Source organism: Scyliorhinus torazame, chromosome 7 (genome assembly GCF_047496885.1).
Source record: "Scyliorhinus torazame isolate Kashiwa2021f chromosome 7, sScyTor2.1, whole genome shotgun sequence".
Taxonomy (NCBI): Eukaryota; Metazoa; Chordata; class Chondrichthyes; order Carcharhiniformes; family Scyliorhinidae; genus Scyliorhinus; species Scyliorhinus torazame.
Window position 1 is genome coordinate 95,178,045 of NC_092713.1, and position 23,439 is coordinate 95,201,483.

Below are 23,439 nucleotides of genomic sequence, written 5' to 3' on the forward strand. Positions count from 1 at the left end.
TCGGGCCCCTTGGAAGTGGAAGGGGCCCACCGGGTCCCTGCGAGGAGACCAAAGGCTGGAGAACCACCTAGGGCGATGATCGTGCAATTTCACCGCTTCAATGATAGAGAGGTGGTTCTGAGATGGGGCAAGAAGGTCCGAAGTAGCAGATGGGAGAATGCGGTGATACGAGTGTATCAGGATTGGAGTGCGGAGGTGGCGAGAAGGAGGGCGAGTTTCAATAGAGCCCAGGAGGTGCTGCATAAGAAGAAAGTGAAGTTCGGGATGTTGCAGCCGGCGCGATTGTGGGTCACGCACCAGGACAGACATTACTATTTTGAAACGTCGGAAGAAGCATGGACCTTCATTCAAAAAGAGAAACTGGACCAGAACTGAGGGGCTGATGTTGGAGGGGAAACGAAAATGCTGATGTATAGAGGTGTAAATTGGGGAGGGGGGGGACACAGAGAAATGTGGGCGCCGGTGGGGGGGAAGAAGAGACACAGCCGGGGGACGGGGAATGGGAGCGGGGCGGTAGGGGGAGCTGCGCCATGGGGGGCAGGATGGCACTAGAAAGCACGGGGTTTCTTTTTCTTTTCCCGCGCCAGAGACATGATGGCGGGAAGATAGGCGCAAGGAGGATGGGAGTTCCTCACACGGGGGGGGTCAAGGAGAGAGCGGGAGAAGCCGGGGTCAGTTGAAGTCAGCTGACTTTCGGAAGCAATATGGGGGGAGTAACCATGCTAGATGGGGATCTAGCGGGGGGGGGGGGGACAACTGGGTTGCTGCTGCGGAGATCGAAAGGGAGCTGGTAAGAGAAAAGGTGGTTGAGGTGGGAATGCGACACCTGAGGGACGGGTGGGTGCGCGGAACCGGGACGTGGGACTGGCCAAGAGAGAGTGATGGCTAGTCGACAGGGGAGGGGGGCGGGCAGCCCCCAGTCCGGCTGATCACGTGGAACATGAGAGGCCTAAATGGGCCGATTAAGAGGGCCCGAGTGTTCGCGCACTTAAAGGGGCTGAAGGCAGATGTGGCCATGCTTCAAGAGACGCATCTGAAGGTGGCGGACCAGGTTAGGTTAAGGAAAGGATGTGTGGAACAGGTGTTCCACTCAGGGCTGGACGCAAAGAATAGAGGGGTGGCCATATTGGTGGGGAAACGGGTGTTGTTCGAGGCTAGGAACATTGTAGCGGACAGCGGGGGCAGATATGTGATGGTGAGTGGCAGACTGCAGGGAATGGAGGTCGTGTTGGTCAACGTATATGCCCCGAACTGGGATGATGCGGGATTTATGAAGCGGATGCTGGGACGCATCCCGGACCATGAGGTAGGAAACCTGGTAATGGGGGGGGGGGGGACTTCAACACCGTGCTAGACCCAGGGTTGGATAGATCTAGATCCAGGACCGGAAGAAGGCCGGCAGCGGCCAAGGTGCTGAGGGGATTTATGGACCAAATGGGGGGGATAGATCCGTGGAGATTTGCTAGGCCGCTGGCCAAAGAGTTCTCCTTTTTCTCCCACGTCCATAAGGTATACTCCCGGATAGATTTCTTCGTTTTGGTAAGGTCACTGATTTCGAGGGTGGAAGGAACGGAGTACTCGGCCATAGCTGTTTCAGACCATGTCCCACATTGGGTGGATCTGGAACTAGGAGAGGAGAGGGAGCAGCGTCCATTCTGGCGACTGGATGTGGGATTATTGGCGGATGAGGGAGTCTGCGGAAGAGTGCGGGGATGTATCAGAAGGTACCTGGAGGCCAACGATGTTGGGGAGGTCCGAGTGGGGGTAGTATGGGAAGCGCTGAAGGCGGTGGTCAGGGGGGAGTTGATCTCCATCAGGGCTCACAAGGGGAATACTGAGGCCAAAGAAAGGGAAAGATTACTGGGGGAGATTTTGAGTGTGGATAAAAAATATGCGGAGGCCCCGGACGAAGGACTATACAGGGAGAGGCGACGACTCCAGACGGAGTTCGACCTGCTGACCACAGGGAGGGCAGAGGCACAGTGGAGGTAGGCACAGGGGATGAGATATGAATATGGGGAAAAGGCGAGTCGCCTGTTGGCACACCAGCTTCGAAAGAGGAAAGCCGCGAAGGAAATAGGGGGAGTTGGGGATGAAACGGGAACCACGGTGCGGAGAGCAGGGAAGGTAAATGAGGTGTTCAAGACCTTTTATGAGAGGTTATATAGGTCCCAATCCCCGGAGGGACAAGAGGGGATGCAGCAGTTTCTGGACCAACTAAGGTTCCCGAGGGTGGAGGAGCAGGAGGTGGCAGGCCTGGGGGCGCCAATTGGGGTGGACGAGGTGACCAAAGGGCTGGGGAACATGCAGGCAGGGAAGGCCCCGGGACCTGACGGGTTCCTGGTGGAATTTTACAGGAAATATGTGGACTTGTTGGCCCCGCTGCTGGTAAGAACCTTTAACGAGGCCAGAGAAGGGGGGACCATACCCCCAACAATGTCGGAGGCGACGATATCACTAATCCTGAAGCGAGATAAGGACCCGCTGCAATGCGGGTCTTATAGGCCTATCTCACTCCTAAATGTGGACGCCACGTTGCTGGCAAAGGTGCTGACAATGAGGATAGAGGATTGTGTCCCGGGGGTGGTGCACGAAGTTCAGACAGGGTTTGTAAAGGGGAGACAATTGAATGTCAACGTGCGACGGCTATTGGGGGTGATAATGATGCCCCCAGCAGAGGGGAGGCAGAGATAGTGGCGGCAATGGATGCAGAGAAGGCATTTGATAGGGTAGAGTGGGAGTATCTATGGGAGGTGTTGAGGAGGTTCGGGTTCGGGGAGGGGTTTGTCAGCTGGGTTAAACTCCTCTATGGGGCCCCAATGGCAAGTGTAGTCACAAATCGGCAAAGGTCGGAGTATTTTCGACTACATAGGGGAACAAGACAGGGATGCCCGCTGTCCCATTACTGTTCGCGCTGGCAATTGAACCACTGGCCATAGCGCTGAGAGACTCCAGGAAATGGAGAGGGGTGGTTAGAGGGGGAGAGGAACACTGAGTGTCACTCTTCGCGGATGACCTACTGCTGTATGTGGCGGATCCAGTGGGGGGGGATGACAGAGGTCATGCAGATATTGAGGGAGTTTGGAGATTTCTCGGGATATAGGCTTAACATGGGAAAGAGTGAGCTTTTCGTGATACACCCTGGGGACCAGAGTAGAGGGATAGATGGCCTGCCGCTAAGGAGAGTGGAAAGAAACTTCCGATACCTGGGGATTCAGATAGCCAGGAGCTGGGGAACCTTACACAGACTCAATCTGACTCGGCTGGTGGAGCAAATGGAAGAGGATTTCAAAAGGTGGGATATGCAGCCGCTGTCACTGGCGGGCAGAGTGCAGGCGATTAAGATGATGGTCATCCCGAGGTTCCTATTTGTGTTTCAATGTCTCCCTATATTGATCACGAAGGCCTTTTTCAAAAAAATAGATAGGAGCATCATGAGCTTCGTGTGGGCAGGGAAGGTCCCGAGGGTAAGGAGGGGGTTCCTGCAACGTAGCAGAGACAGAGGGGGACTGGCGTTGCCGAATTTGGGCGGCTACTACTGGGCCGCCAACGTGGCGATGATCCGTAAGTGGATGATAGAGGGAGAGGGGGCGGCGTGGAAAAGGCTGGAGATGGCGTCCTGCAAAGGAACAAGCTTAAAAGCGCTGGTGACGGCGCCATTACTGCTCTCCCCGAAAAAGTTTACCACGAACCCAATAGTGGCAGCAACATTAAGTATCTGGGGGCAATGAAGGCGACAGAGGGGTGTGTTGGGAGCCTCGGTGTGGTCCCTGATCAGGAACAACCATAGGTTTGCCCCAGGGAGGTTGGACGGAGGGTTCCAGAGCTGGCACCGGGCAGGAATTAGGAGAGTGGGAGACTTATTTATAGATGGGCCGTTTGCGAGCTTGGGAGCGCTAGAGGAAAAGTATGAGCTGCCCCCGGGGAATATCTTTAGGTATATGCAGGTGAGAACGTTCACGAGACAACAGGTGAGGGAATTTCCGCTGCTCCCGACAAAAGGGATCCAGGACAGGGTGCTTTCGGGGGTGTGGGTCGGGGAGGGCAAAGTGTCCGAAATATACCGGGAGATGAGAGAAGAGGGGGAGGAGCTGGTAGAAGAACTGAAGGGAAAATGGGAAGAAGAGCTCGGGGAGGAGATTGAGGAGGGTTTGTGGGCTGATGCCCTAAGTAGGGTAAATTCCTCTTCCTCGCGTGCCAGGCTTAGCCTGGTCCAATTTAAGGTGCTACATAGAGCACACATAACGAGAGCGAGGTTGAGCAGGTTCTTCGGAGTGGAGGACAAATGCGGGAGGTGCGGGGGAAGCCCGGCGAACCACACACACATGTTTTGGTCGTGTCCGGCACTGGAGGGGTATTGGAAGGGAGTGACGGGAGTGATTTCTAAGGTGGTGAAGGCCCGGGTCAAGCCAAGCTGGGGGTTAGCTATATTTGGGGTAGCGGATGAGCCGGGAGTGCAGGAGGCGAAAGAGGCTGATATTGTGGCCTTTGCGTCCCTAGTAGCCCGGCGTAGGATTTTACTCATGTGGAAGGAAGCGAAACCCCCCGGTGTGGAGGCCTGGATAAACGATATGGCGGGGTTCATAAAACTGGGCGGATGAAGTTTGCGCTGAGAGGATCGGCTCAAGGGTTCACCAGGCGGTGGCAACCGTTCCTCGACTATCTAGCGGAACGTTAGGGGGAAAATAGATAGCCAGCAGCAGCAGCCCAGAGTGGGGGAGGGGGGGAAATTGTTTGTGTTCTAGATGGGGTGAGGGGGCGGGGGTGGGGAGCACTATTTCGTGTTATTTTGTTAGTTCACTATTTTATTTTAACAATGTTATCTATCAGTTATCATGTTACCATTTTTGTTGATTTGTAAGGGGGAAAAATTGTGTTCGAAAACTAATAAAAATATATTTAAAAAAAAGAAATCATCTGGATATTAATACCTTTGATATTCTTATTGCTAGTTCTGACCACTGCTACACAAACATCAAGGGCGCCTATCGATCCATTCCTCGACCGCACTTCGGAAAATCGGACCATGCTTCTCCCGGCATACAAGCAGAAACTTAAGCGGGAGAATCCGGTTAAGAAGGTCGTGCAATGCTGGTCCGAGGCAACAGATGAGCAACTATGTGACTGCTTGGAGTCAGTGGACTGGTCCATATTCAAGAACTCAGTGGCCAACCTAAATAAGTATGCCACCACCGTCACAGACTTCATCAGCAAGTGTGCAGAAGATTGCGTGCCGAAAAAGGTAGCACGTGCGTTCCCCAACCTGAAACCATGGTATAATCGTGAGATTCACTCCCAACTGAAGGCCAGGTCTGAGGTGTTCAAGGCAAGCAACCCTGACCTATACAAGAAATCCAGGTTTGACCTCCGCAAAGCCATCAGGGATGCCAAGAGACAATACCAGACTAAGCTAGAGTCACTAACTAACGACACGGACTCTCTACAAAGCCGACTAGAATCTCCAGCAGCAGCGCGCCATTTCCTGATAAACTCAATTCATTCTATGCTGGGTTCGAGCAGGAAACCATCTAACCGTTGTCAACTGCCCTAGCAGCCTTGGACACACCTATACCTGCCACCACAGCTTCTGAAGTCCGATTAGCCTTCTTGAAAGTGAACCTTCGGAAAGCGTCGGGTCCTGACGAGTCCCTGGTCATGCACTCAGATCCTGCGCAGACCAACTGGCGGGTGACTCCTATTTATTCCTATTTATAGACTCCTATTTATCGACTACAGTTCAGCCTTCAACACCATCATTCCTACGAAACTCATCTCCAAACACCACGGCCTTGGCCTCGGCTCCTCCCTCTGTGACTGGATCCTGAACTTTCTAACCCACAGGCCACAATCAGTACGGATAGGCAACAACACCACCTCCACGATCATCCTCAACACCGGTGCCCCACAAGGCTGTGTCCTTAGCCCCTTACTATACTCCTTATACACCTATGACTGTGTGGCCAAATTCCCCTCCAACTCGATTTTCAAATTTGCTGATGACACCACCGTAGTGGGTCGGATTTCAAACAATGACGAGACAGAGTACAGGAATGAGGTGGAGAATCTGGTGAACTGGTGCAACGGCAGTAATCTCTCCCTCAGTGTCAACAAAACGAAGGAGATTGTCATCGACTTCAGGAAGCGTAGTGGAGAACATACCCTTGTCTACATCAATGGGAACAAAGTAGAAAAGGTTGAGAGCTTCAAGTTTTTAGGTGTACAGATCAACAACAACCTGTCCTGGTCCCCCCATGCTGACACTATAGAACAAACAAAGAACAAAGAAATGTACAGCACAGGAACAGGCCCTTCGGCTCTCCAAGCCCGTGCCGACCATGCTGCCCGACTAAACTACAATCTTCTACACTTCCTGGGTCCGTACCCCTCTATTCCCATCCTATTCATGTATTTGTCAAGATGCCCCTTAAATGTCACTATCGTCCCTGCTTCCACCGCCTCCTCTGGTAGCGGGTTCCAGGCACCCACTACCCTCTGTGTAAAAAAACTTGCCTCGTACATCTACTCTAAACCCTGCCCCTCTCACCTTAAACCTATGCCCCCTAGTAATTGACCCCTCTACCCTGGGGAAAAGCCTCTGACTATCCACTCTGTCTATGCCCCTCATAATTTTGTAGACCTCTATCAGGTCGCCCCTCAACCTCCGTCGTTCCAGTGAGAACAAACCGAGTTTATTCAACCGCTCCTCATAGCTAATGCCCTCCATACCAGGCAACATTCTGGTAAATCTCTTCTGCACCCTCTCTAAAGTCTCCACATTCTTGTGGTAGTGTGGCGACCAGAATTGAACACTATACTCCAAGTGTGGCCTAACTAAGGTTCTATACAGCTGCAACAAGACTTGCCAATTCTTATACTCAATGCCCCGGCCAATGAAGGCAAGCATGCCGTATGCCTTCTTGACTACCTTCTCCACCTGTGTTGCCCCTTTCAGTGACCTGTGGACCTGTACTCCTAGATCTCTCTGACTTTCAATACTCTTGAGGGTTCTACCATTCACTGTATATTCCCTACCTGCATTAGACCTTCCAAAATGCATTATCTCACATTTGTCCGGATTAAACTCCATCTGCCATCTCTCCGCCCAAGTCTCCAAACAATCTAAATCCTGCTGTGTCCTCTGACAGTCCTCATCGCTATCCGCAATTCCACCAACCTTTGTGTCATCTGCAAACTTACTAATCAGACCAGTTACATTTTCCTCCAAATCATTTATATATACTACAAACAGCAAAGGTCCCGCACTGATCCCTGCGGAACACCACTGGTCACAGCCCTCCAATTAGAAAAGCATCCTTCCATTGCTACTCTCTGCCTTCTATGACCTAGCCAGTTCTGTATCCACCTTGCCAGCTCACCCCTGATCCCGTGTGACTTCACCTTTTGTACTAGTCTACCATGAGGGACCTTGTCAAAGGCCTTACTGAAGTCCATATAGACAACATCCACTGCCCTACCTGCATCAATCATCTTTGTGACCTCCTCGAAAAACTCTATCAAGTTAGTGAGACACAACCTCCCCTTCACAAAACCATGCTGCCTCTCACTAATACGTCCATTTGCTTCCAAATGGGAGTAGATCCTGTCTCGAAGAATTCTCTCCAGTAATTTCCCTACCACTGAAGTAAGGCTCACCGGCCTGTAGTTCCCTGGATTATCCTTGCTACCCTTCTTAAACAGAGAAACAACATTGGCTATTCTCCAGTCCTCCGGGACATCACCTGAAGACAATGAGGATCCAAAGATTTCTGTCAAGCCCTCAGCAATTTCCTCTCCAGCCTCCTTCAGTATTCTGGGGTAGATCCCATCAGGCCCTGGGGACTTATCTACCTTAATATTTTTTAAGACGCCCAACACCTCGTCTTTTTGGATCTCAATATGGCCCAGGCTATCTACACACCCTTCTCCAGACTCAACATCTACCAATTCCTTCTCTTTGGTGAATACTGATGCAAAGTATTCATTTAGTACCTCGCCCATTTCCTCTGGCTCCACACATAGATTCCCTTGCCTATCCTTCAGTGGGCCAACTCTTTCCCTGGCTACCCTCTTGCTTTTTATGTACGTGTAAAAAGCCTTGGGATTTTCCTTAACCCTATTTGCCAATGACTTTTCGTGACCCTTTCTAGCCCTCCTGACTCGTTGCTTAAGTTCCTTCCTACTTTCCTTATATTCCACACAGGTTTCGTCTGTTCCCAGCCTTTTAGCCCTGACAAATGCCTCCTTTTTCTTTTTGACGAGGCCTACAATATCTCTCGTTATCCAAGGTTCCCGAAAATTGCCGTATTTATCCTTCTTCCTCACAGGAATATGCCGGTCCTGAATTCCTTTCAACTGACACTTGAAAACCTCCCACATGTCAGATGTTGATTTGCCCTCAAACATCCGCCCCCAATCTAGGTTCTTCAGTTCCCACCTAATATTGTTATAATTAGCCTTCCCCCAATTCAGCACATTCATCCTAGGACCACTCTTATCCTTGTCCACCAGCACTTTAAAACTTACTGAATTGTGGTCACTGTTCCCGAAATGCTCCCTTACTGAAACTTCTACCACCTGACCGGGCTCATTCCCCAATACCAGGTCCAGTACCGCCCCTTCCCTAGTTGGACTGTCTACATATTGTTTTGAGAAGCCCTCCTGGATTCTCCTTACAAACTCTGCCCCGTCTAAGCCCCTGGCACTAAGTGAGTCCCAGTCAATATTGGTGAAGTTGAAGTCTCCCATCACCACAACCCTGTTGAAAATGAAAAATGAAAATCACTTATTGTCACAAGTAGGCTTCAATGAAGTTACTGTGAAAAGCCCCTTGTCGCCACATTCCGGCACCTGTTCGGGGAGGCTGGTATGGGAATTGAACCATGCTGCTGGCCTGCCTTGGTGTGCTTTAAAAGCCAGCGATTTAGCCAAGTGAGCTAAACCAGCCCCTGTTGTTTTTACTCTTTTCCAAAATCTGTCTACCTATCTGCTCCTCTATCTCCCGCTGGCTGTTGGGAGGCCTGTAGTAAACCCTCAACATTGTGACTGCACCCTTCTTATTCCTGATCTCTACCCATATAGCCTTACTGCCCTCTGAGGTGTCCTCCCGTATTACAGCTGTGATATTCTCCCTAACCAGTAGCGCAACTCCGCCACCCCTTTTACATCCCCCTCTATCCCGCCTGAAACATCTAAATCCTGGAACGTTTAGCTGCCAATCCTGCCCTTCCCTCAACCAGGTCTCGGTAATGGCAACAACATCATAGTTCCAAGTACTAATCCAAGTTCTAAGTTCATCTGCCTTACCCGTAATACTTCTTGCATTAAAACATATGTACTTCAGGCCACCAGACCCGCTGTGTTCAGCAACTTCTCCCTGTCTGCTCTGCCTCAGAGCTATACTGTCCCTATTCCCTAGTTCTCCCTCAATGCTCTCACTTTCTGACCTATTGCTCCCATGCCCACCCCCCTGCCATATTAGTTTAAACCCTCCCGTGTGACACTGGCAAACCTCGCGGCCAGGATATTTATGCCTCTCCAGTTTAGATGCAACCCCTCCTTATATAGGTCACACCTGCCCCGGAAGAGCTCCCAGTGGTCCAGATAACGGAAACCCTCCCTCCTACACCAGCTGTTTAGCCACGTGTTTAGCTGCTCTATCTTCCTATTTCTAGCCTCACTGGCACGTGGCACAGGGAGTAATCCCGAGATTACAACCCTCGAGGTCCTGTCTTTTAACTTTCTGCCTAGCTCCCTGAACTCCTGCTGCAGGACCTCATTGCCCTTCCTGCCTATGTTGTTAGTACCAATATGTACAACGACCTCTGCCTGTTTGCCCTCCCCCTTCAGGATGCCCTCTACCCGTTCGGAGACATCCTGGACCCTGGCACCAGGGAGGCAACATACCATCCTGGAGTCTCTTTCACATCCACAGAAGTGCCTATCTGTGCCCCTGAATATAGAGTCCCCTATTACTATTGCTCTTCTGCGCTTTCACCCTCCCTTCTGAACATCAGAGCCAGCCGTGGTGCCACTGCTCTGGCTGCTGCTGTTTTCCCCTGATAGGCTATCCCCCCCGACAGTATCCAAAGGGGTATACCTGTTCGAGAGGGGGACAACCAGAGGGGATTCCTGCACTGACTGCCTGCCCTTTCTGGTGGTCACCCATTTCTCTGCCTGCACCTTGGGTGTGACCACATTTATATAACTGCGATCTATGACGCTTTCCGCCACCTGCATGCTCCTAAGTGCATCCAATTGCTGCTCCAACCGAACCATGCGATCTGTGAGGAGCTCCAGTTGAGTGCACTTTCTGCAGATGAAGCCATCTGGGACGCTGGAAGCCTCCCGGACCTGCCACATCTCACAGTCAGAGCACTGCACCCCTCTAACTGACATTGCGTCAATTAATTAGTAAATTAAAATTAAAAGTTAAAAAAAATGTTTTTAAAGTTACCGTTAACTATCTGAGTTACTGTTAACTATAGTTAAGAAAGCCCACCAATGACTCTACTTTCTTAGAAGACTAAGGAAAATTGGCATGTCAGCTACGACTCTCACCAACTTCTACAGATGCACCATAGAAAGCATTATTTCTGGTTGTATCACAGCTTGGTATGGAGCCTGCTCTGCCCAAGACCGCAGGAAACTACAAAAGGTCGTGAATGTAGCCCAGTCCATCACGCAAACCAGCCTCCCATCCATTGACTCTGTCTATAATTCTCGCTGCCTTGGAAAAGCAGCCATCATAATTAAGGACCCCACGCACCCCGAACATACTCTCTTCCACCTGCTTCCATCAGGAAATAGATACCAATGTTTGAGGTCACGTACCAACCGACTCAAGAACAGCTTCTTCCCTGCTGCCATCAGACTTTTGAATGGACCTACCTCGTATTAAGTTGATCTTTTCTCTACACCTTGCTATAACTGTAACATTATATTCTGCAGTCTTACATTCCTTCCCTATGTACAGTGTGCATTGTTTGTACAGCATGCAAGAAACAATACTTTTCACTGTATACTAATACATGTGGCAACAATAAATCAAATCAAATCAAAAGGGTGTGTGGGCGGACATCTTTAACCTCTCCCTACTCCGTTCTGAGGTTCCCACCTGCTTCACGTAGACCACTATCATACTAGTGCCAAAGAAGAACCAGGCAACGCGCCTCAACGACTACCATACGGTGGCCTCTCGGATGATTGGGGCAGGTGTGATGGGAGTGATGCCAGGGGCACAGAGTTGGTTACTCACCCGAGCTGCTCGACGGAGGTCGTTGACATTTTTACGGCATTGCATGCCGGTCCTCTTGGTCATGTTGGCAACATTTACGGCCTCTGCCACCTCATCCGAAGCCCATTATAAGGGCGAGTTTGGGTTTCCACCCCACCCTGGTGAAGCGGGTGGCCCTTTTCTGGACGGTATCCAGCAGTCTTTCTATTTCCACATTGAGGAAGTGAGGTGCAGCTCTTCTCGTCACCATCTTCTTACTGGAATGAGAGAGTAGTGTGAGTGGCTCTAAGGGCTAATCCCGGCCCCAGCAAACCAGAACGCCAGCAGGGCCAGGAATTGCATGGACTGCACGTTGCCCGCATGGTAGCCCATTTGCATGTCCTGAACAGATCGTCGCCGACACTCTCGACGGCAGTGCACATTCGCCACCGGTGGAAGAACAGTCTTGCAAATGGAGAATCCTGCCCTATTATTTATGTCTCTATCTTTATCCATTATTCAGAGCAGCCCATTCAAGAGATAGGAGAGGAAATTTAGGCACAAAATGCAAGGGCAAAGAGTGCAGTTATTGAATATTTCCTAAGGGGCAATGTTCAACATTTGGGAATTATAATTGAAGCTCTCTGATTCCTGTACTGAATCCTGTTTAAATTAACATTTCTTTTGTCTACTGCTCTCCAGGTCCACTTTTGAAAGTGGCACCATCTCCCGAGCAAGCCGCACCTTTTCCGATTCATTGGAAGACATTGGAGACTCTGGTATTCAACATGATGTCCCAAGTCTACAATGTAAGATTTATCACCTTATATCATACTGAATACTTTGTATAGTGTTATAGTATTTTCATACTAGAATCAATCAGGCTTTTTTTCTTTATTCTTTCATGGGATGTGGGTGCTGCTGACAAGACCAGCATTTTTTGCCTCGTCTGTAATTGCCCTTGAAACAAATGGCTTGCTAGGCTATAGAGGGCCAACTACATTGCTGTGGGTCTGAGTCACATGTAGGCCAAACCAGGTAAGGGCAGTAGATTTCCTTCCCTAAAAGACATTAGTGAACCAGATGGATTTTTACAACAATTAATAATAGTTTCATTGCAGAGACCATGACTGAGACTAGGTTTTCAATTCATTTATTAACTGAATTCAGCCTTAGCCTGGGTCTCTGTATTCAGCAGCATTACATCTATGTCACCATCTCAGCAAAATATAAGAATATCTGGGAAGTGCTGTGCAGCTGAAAAGTAGACTTCCTCTGTCAATATTGAGTCCATTAACTGACCTGATCCTGAAATCAACTAATTTACTCTTCTAGGAAGATGAAAAAAACAATTAAACATATGCAAGTCATTATTATTCTGTCCCTGACTGTAATTGGCGGAAGTGTCAATTCAGAAAAGCTGCAGCTAGAATTTCCCATGTCCTTTGGGGATGGACTGGTAAATCTGACAAAATGGTGCAAGGTGACAGAAGGTTGGCTATTTGGATGTCCTTTGGGAGGCAAAACAAGTCACTTAAGGGGCCACCTCCTGCCTCTGTGGGCATTTCATCTGTGTTGGGAGGGCTTACTGTTGGATGGGGAGGTCGCCAATTGTAACTTATCGGCTTCCCAGTACTTTCTGGCAGAGGTGAATCTTCAATTTTGGGCACTGCAAAGCCCTTGGTGACAATGACCACCCTCGTTGAAATGGCACTGCTCTCAGCAAAACTCCTCTTTCCTCACTGATCACCGCAGTTTGTCTGGCCTCTGCGTCCACCAATCACACTTACTGTCTTTGTGGGCACCCAGCCATTGAGGAACCCTCTTCCTGCTGTTGCAGTCTCAACAATGGCCACTGCAGTGGCTCTGTTGAGGCCGCTGCTCCTCGGGTGGGCTTCCATTCTTAATTGGATAGTGGCTTCTAAATAGGTTGCCTCCAGCAATATCTCTACCTGGTTCCGTCACCAGCCAAAGCAGAGTTGCCTCATGCTTTTGACCCAGTGGTGCAACTCCCATTAACAGCAAAATTCAACCATCTGAGTCAATTTTGCAATAAATCTCTATCTATTTTGAATTGGATTAAGAGTTAACTAATTTAAGAGTTAAATTGTGATTGATCCTTCTCAACAGGAATCTAATTGCTTGATTCTCTAATTTAGCACTTGCCAATTTGATTGTAAGATTAAGTCTCAAGGATTCATGATGTGAAAATAAGAATCTTGCATTTTCATAATTGGTTTAGAGGAGAATTAATATGATTTGAGAACAGTAGAGGCATGATCGTCGAATCAGTGTTATCCGCCAGCTTTTTGTCATAGGCCACAATACCAACCTGTTTGATGGTTACTCTCAGAAACGCTCCAAACCACAAAACCGAGTAATGGCAAGTGGATTTGCAGTTGTGATTCCTCACTCAATGAGCTTCTGATTTCATTTGCACCAGATGTTGAATATAGGTTAAACCTTCCTTACTGTTACAACTAAATTTATTTGAAATAGGATAGCCAATTTGTCTATAATCGTCAATAGTTAGACATTTGTTTGTTTAGCTAATTATGCACATTGTCTCAAGTTTAAGATAATGGCTTCTCAAGTTAGCCTAAGTGTTGACCAATAATTGGGCGGCACGGTAGCACAGTGGGCAGCACTGTTGCTTCACAGCTCCAGAGTCCCAAGTTCGATTCCCTGCTTGGGTCACTGTCTGTGCGGAGAGTCTGCACGTTCTCCCCGTGTCTGTGTGGGTTTCCTCCGGGTGCACGGTTTCCTCCCAGAAGTCCCGAAAGACGTGCTGTTAGGTGACAATAATAAAGATTATTAAGAGAAAAAAAATGAATTGGGTAACATAACTGTCTGTCATTTGTAATTGAGACATTGTGAATAAAAGCCGATTCATTCCTTCAGTCAAGGTTAAAAAAGTTTGTGTTATCTTATTAGCCAGTCTGGCAAAGGAGCATCTTACATTTCTCACAACATTTGAAGAATTCATATTAATAATCAAATGTCAATTATATATTACAATCAACTCTACAGTCTGTACAGATTTTCCCCCTTTTTTACACCCCCATCACCCACCCCCCCACCCCACTGCGACGAATAGCTCCTCAAACACGGCCACAAACATCCCCCACCTTTTCTCAAACTCCCCCGCTGAGCCCCTGATCTCATACTTTATCTTCTCTAACCGCAGGAAGTCGTGCAGGTCACCCAACCATTCTGCTACCCTCGCTGGCGATGCCGACCGCCACTCCAGCAAAATCCGCCGCCATGCAATCAGAGAGGGGAAGGCCACAACATCGGCCTTCCTCCTCTCCATGAGATCCGGCTTCTCTGAAACCCCAAATATAGGTTTAGTTTTGTTATAATGACTTTTATCAATTTAGCACAAAATGCTAAACGACATATTAATTCAGACTACAAATGATATCTACACTAAGGGCGGGATTCTCCAGAAACTGAAGGGTAACAGCACTGATTCTTAGCTCATCAATATTTCACAGCTGGTTTCAGTGTGAATGTGGACCCAAGCAATAGTAGCAAGGATACAAATCATCTACCATCACAGCTTCCAAAGTCCTATTGACGGCCTTTTTGAAAGTGAACCCTCGGAAAGCGACAGGGTCCTGACGGAGTCCCAGATCATGCACTCCAATCCATTTATCCTAATCTAAGATTAACCTAACCTACACCCCTTCAATTTACTGCTGTCCATGTGCCTGTTCAAGAGTCGCTTAAATGTCCCTAATGACTCTGACTCCACCACCTCCGCTGGCAGTGCATTCCACGCACCCACCATTCTCTGTGTAAAGAATCTACCTCTGCCGTCTCCCCTATACACTTCCAAGAACCTTTAACCCTATATTCAGCATTCAAATTTGACCTTCCAAAATGAATCATTTCACATTTATCTAGGTTGAACTCCACCTGCCACTTCTCAGCCCAGCTCTGCATCCTGTCAATGTCCTGTTGTAACCTGCAACAGTCCTCGACACTATCTACAACTCCACTAACCTCCGTGTCATCGACAAACTTACTAACCCACGCTTCCACTTCCTCATCCAAGTCATTTAGAAAAACCACAAAGAGCAGAGGTCACAGAACAGATCCTGTGGGACACCACTGGTCACCGACCTCCAGGCAGAATACTTTCCATCCACTACCACTGGCTGTCTTCTTTTGGCCTGCCAATTCTGTATCCAGCCAAATTTCCCTGTATCCCATGCCTCCTAACTTTCAGAATGAGCCTACCATGGGGAACCTTATCAAATGTCTTACTGAAATCCATATACACCACATCCACTTCCCGACCTTCATCAATGTGCCTCGTCACATCCTCGAAGAATTCAATGAGGCTTGTGAGGGATGACCTGCCCTCACAAAGCCATGCTGACTATCTTTAATCAAAATATGTTTTTCTAAATAATCATAAATCCTGGGTGGGATTCTCCAATCCCGCGGCAGAGTGTCCACGTCATTGTAAACGGCGGCGCGTTTTACGACGGCGTGAACGGCCCACGTCTAATTCTGGCCCCAGTAGGGGGCCAGCACGGCGCTGGAGCAGTTCGCGCCGCTCCAGCTGCAGATCCCAGCGCGAACAGCTGCGACGGCGCCAACGAGGACATGCGCTGTGGCGCCGGTGCCAACGCGCTCATGCGCAGTGGCCTCCTTCAACGCACCGGCCCCGACGCAACATGCGCAGAGATACTAGGGCCGGCATGTAGGAAAGGAGGCCCCCAGTCACAGAGACCGGCCCGCTGATTGGTGGGTCCCGATCGCGGACCAGGCCACATCGGAGCCCCCCCCCCCCCCCCCCCCGGGGTCGGACTCCCTCTCCTCCCCCACAGGCTGCCACCCGACTCTTACACGCCGAGGTCCCGCCGGCCCAGAGCAGGTTAGAATGGCACCGGCAGGACTTGGCTTTTTTCCTATGGCCGCTCAGCCCATCCGGGCCGGAGAATTGGCGGACCGGCCGCGTAGAGAGGCCCGCGATCGCCGCCGCGCCAACCACGCCGGGGCCAATGGCACCGATTCTCCGCAGTGCGGAGAATCGCGTGCCGGCGTTGGGGTGGCGTGGCCCGTTCGCGGGGATTCTCCGGCCCGGCGCGGGGCTGGGAGAATCCCGTCCCCTATCTCTCAGAATCCTTTCCAGTATTTTGCTCACCACAGACGTAAGACTGAGTGGTCTGTAATTCCTAGGGATTTCCCTATTCCCTTTCTTGAACAGGGAAACAACTTTCGTCTCCCTCCAATTATCCGGTACTACTCCAGTGGAGAGTGAGGACGCAAAGATCATCGCCAGTGGCGCAGCAATCCCCTCCCTCGCTTCCCGTAGGAACCTTGGGTATATCGCGTCTGATGCTTTTAGACTTATCTATCCTGATGCTTTTCAAAATTTCCTGCACATCCTCCTTCTTAATATCAACCTGTTTGAGCCCATTAACCTGGTTCACACTGTTCTTACGAGCAACAAAGTCCCTCTCTCTAGTGAATACTGAAACAAAATATTCAATTAGGGCCTCCCCTATCTCCTCAGACTCCAGGCACACGTTCCCTCCACTATCCCTGATCGGCCCTACTCTCACTCTGATCATCCTCTTATTTCTCACACAAGTGTAGAAAGCCTTGAGGTTGTCCTAAATCCTTCCCGCCAGGGCTTCATGCCTCCTTCTAGCTCTCCTCAGTCCATTTTTGAGTTCCTTCCTGGCTAACTTGTAACCCTCTAGAGCTGTGCCAGATCCTTGCTTCCTCAACCTGACGTAAGCTTCCTTCTTCCTCTTGACTAGAAGCTACACTTCTCTTGTCATTCAAGGCTCCTTCACCTTCCCATTCCTTCCTTGTCTCAGTGGGACAAAACTATCCAGCACTTGCAGCAAGTGCTCCATAAATACCCCACATTACTGTTGTCCATTTCCCTGAGAACAACATCGGTTCCCAATTTATGCTCCTCAGCTCCTGTCTAAGAGCAATATAATTTCCCCTCCCCCAATTAAATACCTTCCCATGCTGTCTGTTCCTATCTCTCTCCATGACTATGGTAAAGGTCAAAGAGTTGTGGTCACTGTCACCAAAATGCTCTCCCACCGAAACATCTGACACCTGGCCTGGTTTGTTGCCAAGCACCAAATCTAATATGGCCTACCCCCTAGTCGGCCTATCTACATATTCAGTCAGGAATCCTTCCTGGGGACACCTGACAAAATCTGCTCCATTCAAACTATTTGTACTAAGGAGGTTCCAGTCAATATTAAGGAAGTTGAAGTCACCCATGACAACAACTCTGTTGCTTCTGCACCTTTCCAAGATCTGACCCCCAATCTGTTCCTCCATCTCCCTGCTGCTATTGGGAGGTCTATAGAAATCTCCCATTAAAGTGACTGCTCCTTTCTTGTTTCTGACTTCCATCCATACTGACTCAGTAGGCAAGCCCTCCTCGACTACCTCCTTTTCTGCAGCTGTGATGCACTCTCTAATTAACAGTGCCACTCCCCCTCCTCTTTTACCTCCCTCCCTATTCTTCTTAAAACATCTAAACCCCGGAACAACTAACAACCATTCCTACCCCTGTGAAATCCATGGCTCTGTATTGGCCACAACATCGTAGTTCCAAGTATTGATCCATGCTCTAAGTTCATCTCCCTTATTCCTGACACTCCTTGCATTAAACAGACACATTTTAACCCATTCCACTGAGTGCAACTTTGCCTTATCAACTGTCTATCCTTCCTCACAGACTTGCTGCATACTATTTCTGCCCGTTCAACAGCTACCCCATCCTCTGATCCGTAGCTCTGGTTCCCATCCCACACCAAACCAGTTTAAACCCTCCTGAAGAACTCTAGCAAACCTCCCGCATATCTGAAGCCTTCCCTCCTGCAACAGCCCTGTAGCCACATGTTCAGCTGCACTTGCTCTCTGTTCCTTGCATCACTAGCACGTGGCACCGGTAGCAATCCTGAGTTTACTACTCGGCTCGTCCTGCTCTTTAGCTTCCAACCTAACTCCCTAAAATCACTTTTTAATATCCTCATCTCTTTTCTTAGCTATGTCGTTGGTGCTAATGTGCACCACAAATTCTGGTTGCTCCCCCTCCACCTTAAAAATCATGTAGACTCGATCCGAGACATCCCAGACCCTGGCACCCGGGAGGCAACATACTTTCCGGGAGTTTCGTTCGCGACCACAGCATCTCCTATCCGTTCCCCTAACCATTCAGTCTCCTATCACTATCACTTTTCTATTCTCCCCACTTCCCTTCTGAGCCACAAGCGAGGTTCAGTGCCAGAGACCTGGCTGCTGAGGCCTTCCCCGGTAGGTCTCCGAGGAGCTGAAGTTGGGTGCATTTCCCGCAGGTGTAGTCAGTGGGGACATCCTACAGGAGGAGCATGCAACTGCTTTAACTTCCATCCCCTCTGTTCTGAATTCCCAAAGAGATTTAAAAGTTTTTTTTAAATTAAAGATTAAGCACCCGTTAGGCCCTTAAAAAAAATACTGCTGCTACTCTCTCAAGTGAACTCTCTAAAATTGGTGATTTTGCTGAATGATACAAATATAGCTTCCGACCCCCTTAAAAAAACAACAACTCTTACCTTACAGAATGTAGCTGAGATTCTGCCCTGTGAACCGGTAACTAGGCTCTGCCCTCCGGACACTGCTCCCGCGATTCCTGGCTGCTCCTGGGGTTCCTGTAAAGGTAAGTTCTTTTCATGAACCCCAGGAGCAGCCGGCAATCTTCAACCTCTCCCTACTCCGTTCCGAGGTTCCCACCTGCTTCAAGAAGACCACCATCATACCAGTGCCTAAGAAGAACCAGGCAACGTGCCTCAACGACTACCGTCCGGTAGCCTTGACATTGATCATTATGAAGTACTTTGAGAGGTTGGTCATGAGACACATCAACTCCATACTCACAGAATGCCTTGATCCTCTGCAATTCGCAAACCGCCACAACTGGCCCACAGCAGACGCCATCTCCTTGGCCCTACACTCATCCCTTGAGCATCTCGACAACGAGGACTCCTAGATCAGACTCTTATTCATTGACTACAGCTCCACCTTCAACACCATAATCCCAGCCAAGCTCATATCAAAGTTCCAAAACCTAGGACTTAGCTCCTCCCTCTGCAACTGGATCCTCGATTTCCTGACCTATAGACCACAATCAGTAAGGATAAACAATAACACCTCCTCCACGATAGTCCTCAATACCGGGACCCCGCAATGTTGCGTACTTAACCCACTACTATAATCCCTATAAACACGTGACTGTGTGGCAAAATTTGGCTCTAACTCCATCTATAGGTTTGCTGATGACATGACCATAGTGGGTCGGATCTCGAACAACAATGAGTCAGAGTTCAGGAGGGAGATAGAGAACCGAGTGATGTGGTGTAACGACAACAACCTCTCCCTCAACGCCAGCAAAACTAAAGAGCTGGTCATTGACTTCAGGAAGCAAAGTATCGTACACACCCCTGTCTGCATCAATGGTGCCGAGGTGGAGATGGTTGACAGCTTCAAATTCCTAGGTGTGCACATCACCTTTCACAATAACTTCATTGCAGTGTTAATGTAAGCCTACTTGTGACAATAAAGATTATTATTATTATTATCTGTCCTGGTCTACCCACGTCATCGCTACAACCAAGAAAGCACAACAGTGCCTATACTTTTTCAGGAAACTAAGGAAATTTGGCATGTCCACATTGATTCTTACCAATTTTTACAGATGCACCATAGAAAGCATCCTATTCAGGAACAGTGGGAGATGGAGCGGTGTGTTACGCACTGAATTATGTTTACATTTGTATTTGTATCTTTTATTGTTATAAAACCATAAGTGCCTTAATAAAATGTTTAAAAAAAGAAAGCATCCAATCTGGCTGCATCACAGCCTGGTATGGTAACTGCTCAGCTCAAGACCGTAAGAAACTACAGAGAGTTGTGAACACAGCCCAGCCCATCACACGAACCAGCCTCCCATCCATTGACTCTGTCTATACCTCCCGCTGCCTGGGGAAAGCGGGCAGCTTAATCAAAGACACCTCCTACCTGCGTTATTCACTCTTCCCACTTCGTCCATTGGGCAGGAGATACAAAGGTCTGAGAACACGCACTAACAGATTCAAAAACAGCTTCTTCCCCACTGTTGCCATAGTCCTGAATTACCTTCTTATGGACTGACCCGATCTCTTCACACATCATCTCTACTGAGGAGTACCGCATTCCTTATGCTTCATCTGATGCCTGTGTCTATGTATTTACATTGTATACTTCTGTATGTCCTATGTTTTTTCTCAGGTATGGAATGATCTGTCTGAACTGTCCGCAGAACAATACTTTTCACTGTACCTCGGTACACGTGACAATAAAACAAATCCAAATCCCAAGTAATACCTGTGTTGGAAAATGGGCCATATAAGGCAACGGACATGAACAAAATGTGTATACTACTGCCTTACATACTATGTCTTGGAGAGAGATTTGGTAGCTAATGGGTTAACATGGGAGCAAGTACAGTACTGTCCACAAGGCACATGACCGAGAGCTAAAGGCACTCTAGCGATAGGAAGTAACATGTAAGGACCTAGTATGGGGTCCTCTCCATATCTTTGCCCGCTACTGTAGATGCATACATAGTTCAGTAATGTTAACAAAAGACTTATTTGTAACTTCAACAAGACTGCTTCATGATGTCCAAACAGTGCACATCATGGGTAGCGGCAACAGAACAGATCACTATCCTACATATACATTGTTATGTGCTATTCTTTAATGCTGATGAACCCTTTTTTAACATCATGATGTCTTATGGTGTCTGTATAATCTGTAGAAAAGTCCCTTAGTTCATTACTTATGTCTGTATTTAATGTACATTGGAAGTAGATTAACATATCATAGTAATGGACACCCCCTTAAAAATGTATTAGATTGGTGCTGGAAGGATATTCAAGAGAACTGTTAAGGAGACATCAAAATTACTTCAGGTGACCACAGTGTTCTTGGTCTAGATCATGGAAGAATCATAAAATTCTACAGCATTGAAGGTGGCCTTTTAAACTTTGCTTTGGTGCCAAATCTGCCATATATTTTAAATTTCCATTTCTCTTTTTAAAAACTATTATCATTTCTCCTTTCAGCACTGTGTCTGGTAAGATATTTCTTTTTCGAATTACCCTCAGCATATGAATATTTATCCTAATTCTCCATTATTATCTTCTTGATGATCTTAATTATATCTACTTACCAAAAAGAGGATCAGATTCTTCCAACTCACTTATATAAACTTCTGAAATTTCTTATAAACCTTTGAGCCTAATCATGATTATCATCCAGTGCCTCCTCATACCATGTTTACATTTTCAGATGTCCATTTTGAAAGAGAAGATATACGAGAACAGCTGAATGAGGATGATCTTAATAAGATTGTAGATGTGTTTCTGACAGAGACTGAAACATTCACCTTTCTGGATCTTCCCGTTGAAATGGTTTCAGTGGATTCAGCAGAAGCGGAAGCTGTCAAGTAAGATTTTTAAAAACATATTTCATTATATAATCCTGTTGAATGGCTTGATTCATTTCTCATTTATATAAGGGCAGTACGGTGGCGCAGTGGTTAGCACTGCTGCCTCTCAGCACTGAGGACCCAGGTTTGATCCCGGCCGTGGGTCGCTGTGCATAGAACATAGAACATACACTGCAGAAGGAGGCCATTCGGCTCATCAAGTCTGCACCGACCCACTTAAGCCCTCACTTCCACCCTATCCCCGTAACCCAATAACCCCTCCTAAACTTTTTTGGTCACTAAGGGCAATTTATCACGGCCAATCCACCTAGCCTGCACGTCTTTGGACTGTGGGAGGAAACCAGAGCACCCGGAGGAAACCCACGCAGACATGGGGAGAACGTTCAGACTCCACACAGACAGTGACCCAGCGATGTGGAATGTGGAATTTGCACATTCTCCCCATGTTTGCGTGGGTCTGACCTCCACAACCCAAAGATGTGCAGGGTAGGTGAATTGGCCATGCTAAATTGCCCCTGAATTGGAGAAAAAAATAATTGGGTACTCTAAATTTATTTAAAAATATATTATTTATATAGCTGATCCACTTTTATGGGAAACAATTTCTCGAAGTATTGTGCCTGTTGGTCTTAAAATTTCTCTTGTTTATTCTGCAGAACAATTCTAGAGTTGGTTAAAAAAGTCCATTTTCAATATAAGTAGAAGTGCACTTGCGATGCTGAGGCATACAAGGCATACAAGACCAAGGGCTAAGTGCTGGAAAATGGAATTAGAATACTTAGGAAGTTGTTTTTGTCTGGCGCAGATGCGATGGACTGAAGGGCCTTTTCTATGCTGTATACCTCAATGATTCTATAACTCGGTAATGTTTTGGCTCCCACTTTCTTAAATGGGTTTACCCTACTTGTAGCTAATACAAAATGGTAGTCATAGCATAACTAATACAAAATGGTCGTCATAGCATAATGCATTGCTGAGGGCATTTGCCTTTATTGCTAGTAACATTCTGTCTTTGAATTTCCAGAGACTGTGCTCTTTGTCATCAAATATATAATTATAGAATAGTTACAGCCAGAAGGAGGCCATTTGGCCCATCATGTCTGTGCTGGCTCTCTGCAAAAGCAATTCACCCAATCTAATCCCCATCCTCCACCTTTTCCCCTTAGCCCTGCAAAACATTCCTCTTAAGACAATGATAGAATATTCTTTGGAATCTGCCTCCACCATATGCTCAGGTAGTGCAAATTATATTGTAGTATCCTCAATAACGACACGAGAGTGTGGAATGGTAAATGAAGGCTTTAATAGAGAACTAGCTAGCTGCAGAGATGAGTGCTCACTGAGTGCCACCTACAGGGCATCACCATATATACGGCTCCCTGGTGGGCGGAGCCAGAGGCGGAGTCCCCCAGGTTTCCAAACCCGGTCCTAAAGGGGCATCACCTACATGGTGTTAAGGGTACAGTAACCATTCATCACATTCACCCACTGTTTAAAAAAAACGCAGAGTCTGTCGGGGGTGAAGTGGAATTACATGTCTATTCTTTTTGGCGGCCTGATCATCCTCGTCGACCTACTCAGCTCGGGCGGTGGTGCGGCGTACACGGACGTCTTTGGTGAGGGTATATCCGGGAGCACGGTGGTCGGAGCCTTCGTTGGGGTCGGGGAGGGGGCAGGGGGAATAGCTGGGGGTAGCGGTGCTGGCGCC

At 48.2% G+C, this 23,439-nt stretch overlaps 1 protein-coding gene across 2 annotated transcripts in view; it reads left to right on the forward strand.

Moving 5' to 3' along the window:
• Positions 1 to 23,439, forward strand: part of dnai4 (dynein axonemal intermediate chain 4) — a 401,481-nt gene that overhangs the window by 72,007 nt on the left and 306,035 nt on the right. For both annotated transcript variants that reach the window (XM_072511088.1, XM_072511087.1), the window contains exons 4-5: positions 11,915 to 12,021; positions 21,572 to 21,728. In XM_072511088.1, the coding sequence (XP_072367189.1) occupies positions 11,915 to 12,021; positions 21,572 to 21,728 (264 nt within the window). The remainder of the gene's footprint in view (positions 1 to 11,914; positions 12,022 to 21,571; positions 21,729 to 23,439) is intronic.